This window comes from Echinops telfairi, unplaced genomic scaffold, assembly GCF_000313985.2.
Source record: "Echinops telfairi isolate 266 unplaced genomic scaffold, ASM31398v2 ScPeMD7_18;HRSCAF=68, whole genome shotgun sequence".
NCBI lineage: Eukaryota > Metazoa > Chordata > Mammalia > Afrosoricida > Tenrecidae > Echinops > Echinops telfairi.
In genome coordinates, this window is record NW_022103915.1 from 41,082,002 (window position 1) to 41,088,006 (window position 6,005).

Consider the following 6,005-nt stretch of genomic DNA (forward strand, 5'->3'; position numbering starts at 1 on the left):
AGGGGGGGGAAGGAAAATTAGAGGCTAGCGAATTTTGGGAATGATGAGGGCAACAAATGTATAGATGTGCTTTACACAATTGATCTATGTATTGTGATGAATTGTATGAGCCCCAATAAATTGGTTAAAAAAAAAAGCTGATGGAGTTTTTCCCACAAACTTTTGAAGCTCCCTCCTAAGTAGCCCACATCGAAGCATTACAGGGATGTTGAAAACAATTTCGATAGAGCGGCCAGTAGGACCTCAATTGCAAGGTGGCGGGGTTCGTGGGGTGCTGCCAGACCCTAGAATTCTCCACTTTGGTCACTGGCCCCACAGCTAAGAGTTGAGAGCAGAGGGGAGCCGGAGTCAAGCCTGGCCCTCCCTCCTGAGCTTCCACGTTTCCCTCCCTCCCCTAGTGGTTGAAAGCTCTCTCCCACTGGGAAACAGGAAACTAGACATAGCTAAAGGCTCTGTGTCTGGGGAGCACATAACTAACTCTCTTCTCCTTCCTTCAAGAAATAGTGTGGTCAGGGGGTAGCATGGGCTCTGGCATCAAAGAGACCTGTGTCTGAACCTCTGCTGCTTGCTGCGCTGCCCATTGGGTAGTGGGTTAGGCCGGGTGAGCTAGAGAAACAAATCCAGTGACACTCATCTATGTATACAAAAGAGCTTTATGTCAAGAAGTGGTTATAGATGAAGAAGGCATCCCAGCCCAGTTCAACTCACGACCGTCAGTCCCTCTTCAGACTCACGTAGCCCCATGAAATGAACAGAATGCAGGAAGATCACGGGCCGGTGGATACAGGGTCGTGTGGATCCAAGGTTTGTGGAAACACAGCAGGGCTCCGGCAGCTCTCAGTGGCAGCGTCCCAGCAAGCAGGAAGGCAAAGGAGGTGAGAAAGAGAGAGAGAGAGATTCCCAATTTCCCTAGGTTTGAAGAAGTCACATGCCCCAAGGAGGTTGGCTTCCATCCTTACACTTTCAAACATCTTCACGTTGACATGAAAACACCCTAACTACCACAAGACCAAGCATGCCAGTGCCCCCATCCAGACCGGCAGTCCTCTCCGGCTCCTTGCTCCTCTCTTTACTCTCTCTGCGCACAGGAGGAGGGCTGCCAGCTAGTGCCCATTTGGAAAAGTACCGCTCGAGAGCTATGAATCAGCTTGGGCAGGCAGAGTGATTCATGTATGACCAACGTGGTTTATGTGGTTCAGGTCATCTCTTCTGAATATTTTCTCCCTCTCTTTTCTAATTAAATGTTGATTTGGTCTAAATAGTGAGTGCGGAGAGAGATGGAAATTTAATCTGTCTGCATTTGTGGAACGAGGGGGCGGGCAGGATGAGTAAAGGGGAATGTATTTCCATTTGGCAAAGAACCAGTGACCAGTGGAATAGCAGGGATGCTGGAAATAGTGGGCTCTTTGGGTCACCTGGATTGAACCACCTGATGATGGGTGGTCCAGAACGCTTTGTCGTGTGTTCCCACTGGCTCCAAGGGCTCTGCGAAGCATCCTTAACCTGTTTGACACAGCTCTGGAATCATGGAGCACTGCTGGGGCACAGCTCGGGTCGGGGAGGAGGGTTATCATAGAAACAACCCTGTCATCTCTGCCATCACTCAGCATCCCACCCAGTCCCAGCTCCTGTGAGATGCTGGCGGGAGCATCAGAAAATCCTCCTAAATCAGTTCCTCCCCCAGGCTGGTTTGCCACCTCCCTCATATTTTCTGCGTCTTGTGGCCATTTAGCGCTTAAGTCCTTGGCAGATGAGTCTGAGGACCCTGGTTGGGCTTCACCAACAATACCTCTTCAAGTCCCTCGCTAAGCACCCACCATGTACTGGGCACTCTCCTGGGCTACAATTGAGTGCTGCCATTGACCTCTTTCCCGTGCTAGGCACCATTCCTCGTTTGGTCTTCTCTGCAAAACCCTCTTGAAATGACTGGCTGTCTCCCTCTTTTGCTGACGAACTAGAGCCCTGATTCTCAACCTTCCTAATGCTGCGACCCTTTCATACCGTTCCTCATGTGGTGGTGACACCCGCCCCCAACCATAAAATTATTTTTGTTGCTACTTCATCACTGTCATTTTGCTACTGTTATGAATCGGGCCACCCCTGGGAAAGGCTCATTAGACCCCCAAAGGGGTCACAACCCACAGGTTGAGAACCGCTGAACTAGAGGCTCAGAGAAGCATGGTTCTCATAGTAGCTGTGAGTTCAATGGCTAAGGTCTGAGCCCCAAGCCCTGCGCTTTGGTCTAAACAACAGGGCCTCCTGCTGGAGGTAGACAGGGGTGGCCACTTAAACTAGAGGGGAGTCCCTTTCAGGGTGAGTGCCTTGGCCGAGACGGTTCCGTTCTCTGCAGAGTTCTGACCATCACCCTTCCTAATGGCCTGGTTTCCCCCTTCCCCAGGGGTCGACTTCAAGATGAAGACCATCGAGGTAGACGGCATCAAAGTGCGGATCCAGATCTGGTGAGCGGGGTGTGGGGGAAGACCCCGGCTGTGCCTTAGCCACTCTACCAGGGAGAGCTGCCTCTGGGTGAATGGCCGCCCCTCTGATGGAGAGAAGTCTCAAAAGGCTGCCTCCTGCTCTTATGTCAACTCCAGTTTCTATGAAACTCTATGGGATTGACCCAAAGTCACCAAGAGGCAGGCATTAGAAGGAACCAGCACACTAACTACTGTGACTTTGTCTTAGAATCAGGTGGGAGGGAGGGAGAGGCAGGCCCTGCTTTCTGGTGGGCCCCCAGGGGTGCGGCAGAGCTGCCCAGTGCAGTTTCCCTGAGTAGCCACAGGGGGCCACTCTGTCTCTCTGGCCTGAAGGCCTCAAGCACTGCCTTTACCAGCATTAGGAGTTGACCCTCAATGCCAGAATGGTAGGGGCACGACCTTCAGGGGCAGCCCTGCATCCAGCCATTATCTGGTCCCAGAGGCCAAATTCTGGAGAATTGCTTATGGCCCTGTTAAGGGCACAGTTCCCGGTCCAGCTGTAGTTAGCAGGAAGGAGTAAGGCCCTGTGGGCTTTGGCAGCGCCCAAGGAGATAGCTGGCCTCTCTCCTGCTGACCCAGGCATGTGTGGACTCCTTTAGGGATCAAAGTACCACTGATTTCTACCCTGCAGCTCCCCAGTTTTTCCTGCAAGGGCACAGGGTCTCCCCAGCTCCCGCTCCTCTGAGGGACTGGCTTTCTCCTGCAGGGACACAGCGGGGCAGGAGAGGTATCAGACCATCACAAAGCAGTACTATCGCCGGGCCCAGGTGAGCCACCATCTTCCAGGATCAGTGCTGGATGCCGCCACCTGTTCTGAGTTCTTGTGCTACAGACCCTCAAAGTAGGGCTTTCAGATGGCCTGCCGGGGAGGAGGCCCTCGGGGGCTTGCTGTGGTCACAGACTGTCCAACCTTCAATTATTCACGTAGGCAGGTCCCCCGTAAACCCCACCCCCCATCCCCAACCTTCCAACTTTCACCCTCTACCATGAGCCAAAGCATGGGCGCTCAGGTACAGGCCTCTGAAGCTGGTGCTTTGAAGGTCTGCTCAGGGTGCTGGGGAAACCTCATGGTAAGCTGAGGTCATGGGCAGGGTGTGGGACCCAGCATTGATGGTGCCGCATCCCCATTGTGTGTGTATGTGTGGTTTCTCCCCTATCTCCCTCTTTGTTTCTCTCTCAGGGAATTTTCTTAGTCTACGACATTAGCAGCGAGCGCTCCTACCAGCACATCATGAAGTGGGTCAGTGATGTGGACGAGGTAGGAGACCCACCTCACTGACAGGGTGAGGACAAGGGCCTTTGGAGGGGAAGGCAGGGAGAGGGCCAGATGGCTAGGGCTGAAGTCCTCAGGGTTGGCGAGTAAATGCTACCAGGAAACTTCGCCTTCCCTCCCTCTGAGGCCCCTTGGATGAAGACTTATCAAGGGGTAAGTAAGACCTGGGGCACAAGCCAAGACTGCCGCATCCCCCTGCTCCATCCGTCAGAGTTCTTTCCCAGAAATGAGTCAGTTCCGAGATCCACCCTGTGAATCGTTCTTCTCTGGAATCTCAGGGCGAAGTGCAGCGGAGGGCCTGGAGTGCTAGCCGTGGCGCTGTCACGTAACCACAAACAACCACTTGAACTCTCTGGATCTCCAGCTCCTCTCCTGTAGAATGAGGGCTTAGGCTAAGCCCAACGTCCTTTCCAGCTCTGATCTCCGTCGTCCAGTCCACGAAAGCCCCAGATTCTAGCCAGAGTGCATCCTACCCTAAGCTGGCTGCCCAGGCAATATCCTTCCAGGCCCTCTGGGATCAGCATAGGGCCTGCATCAGTTTGTTCTAGCCCAAAGATGTTAGACTTGGTGCAGGTTGGGAGACGTGTGTGGACGGTGTGTTGGAGGGAGCGGCCCTCAGGGGCAGTTCTGCCTATCCTTCATCCCTAGTATGCCCCGGAAGGTGTCCAGAAGATCCTCATAGGGAATAAGGCCGACGAAGAGCAGAAACGGCAAGTGGGAAGAGAGCAAGGGCAGCAGGTAAGTGGGCGTGAGGCTGTGCTGGCTGAACCCATCCTTGGACCTCTGGCTGCACACCCAGGAACTGGGACCCAGGCAGCTGTTTGGCCCCCCGGCATCCTCAGGCCCTCCTGTGCCTCCCCCAGTCTCCCAAGGCTCTGGGTGACCTGCCATCCTTGGAGAGTTTGTCTCCTGCCCTTCAGGACAGCAGTTTGGGGTCCACAGACCTCTTGGACATCAACTCTTCTGGGCCCACATCCCCCAGAGCAGGAGTATCCTCTGCGTAAGACATCCCCCTCCAGGTGGTCGGCTTTCTCTACAGTTAGCATCCAGACCCAGAGACCATTTTACAGTCAGGAAAACTGTCCCCCACCCCATGCCCCCTGTATACTCCTACTCTTCCTTCCTTACCTGTTCAAAGGGAGGAAGGGAAGTGAGGGCAGATGAAGGCTTCCAGGTTGGAGAGACTATGGGAGTAAAAGGGTAGGAGGATGGTGTTGAGGGAGCTTTCAAGCCGACCAGAGACCCATCCTCTCAGAGAGCAGAAACAAAGGTTGATGTTTCGGAGGTAAGAGTTGTCTATCTGTGCCGGGCCCTCCAGCTCTTTCCTGGCCTCCTTCAGGTTATAGCATTCCACTAGCACCTCAGCATAAAGCGTTTCTTGCTGACATTGGACTACGATGCATGGCCATTCCCGAACAACCTGAAAGGAGAGACCAAACCCACTGTAAGAGTATCGATTGAGCACTGTACGGCTGGCACTGTGCTAAGCAAGGGCCTTTACGCACATGGCCCTGAATCATTCCACAACCTTTTTTTTAACAGTTTCATTGGTACTTCCTCCACATATCATCCAATTGAGTAGTTCAATCGTATCAAGAAAGTTGTACAGTCATGGCTACAGTCGATTGTAGAACATTTCCATCTTCCTTGTATTATTATTATTTTTTTGGTAACAGTTCTATTGTCATTCCACAATCTTGGATGACAGATACGACTCTCATTCCCATTTATTAAGAGATGAAACAGAGGTGTTACTGAGAGTAAGGAATTTGTCCAAGGTCATGCAGCGAGGCAGTGGCAGCCTGGTATCCAACGCTGGGCCTCTGGCTGCCAAGCACATGTTTGTCATGCAGATGCCAGCTAGTTCAGTGTCTCTGCCTCCTAGTGCATCGTGGTCACACGGAGGGGTATGTTGAGGGGCTTGTATGGCTGGAGGGCCTTGTCCCGTTCTTTGCTGGCCCAGGCCAGGGAAGGAGCGCCCCGCCTAGCCCAAGAACTTACCCACCCAGAAAATCGCCCATGGCACAGCCTGGGCTGAGGGCTGAAGAATGTGCCAGGTGCTGTGGGGCGCTGCCTGGTGGGACCCACTCCCTTTCAGAAATGCTCTCCTCCTGCAGCTGGCTAGGGAGTACGGCATGGACTTCTACGAAACAAGTGCCTGCACCAACCTCAACATTAAAGAGGTGAGCTCACCGGCGACCAGCTGCCCTGTCTCTTGGACTGCGCCCAGCAGAGTGGGGTGGCAGGAGGGGGGG

At 53.5% G+C, this 6,005-nt stretch overlaps 1 protein-coding gene across 1 annotated transcript in view; it reads left to right on the forward strand.

Moving 5' to 3' along the window:
- The window catches only part of RAB15 (RAB15, member RAS oncogene family), a 30,297-nt gene extending 24,438 nt beyond the window's left edge, over positions 1-5,859 (forward strand). The window contains exons 2-6 of the mRNA XM_045288165.1: positions 2,399-2,459; positions 3,184-3,244; positions 3,658-3,735; positions 4,399-4,488; positions 4,889-5,859. Of these exons, the coding sequence (XP_045144100.1) occupies positions 2,399-2,459; positions 3,184-3,244; positions 3,658-3,735; positions 4,399-4,488; positions 4,889-4,954 (356 nt within the window). The 3' untranslated portion in view covers positions 4,955-5,859. The remainder of the gene's footprint in view (positions 1-2,398; positions 2,460-3,183; positions 3,245-3,657; positions 3,736-4,398; positions 4,489-4,888) is intronic.
- Positions 5,860-6,005: the final 146 nt, after the last annotated feature.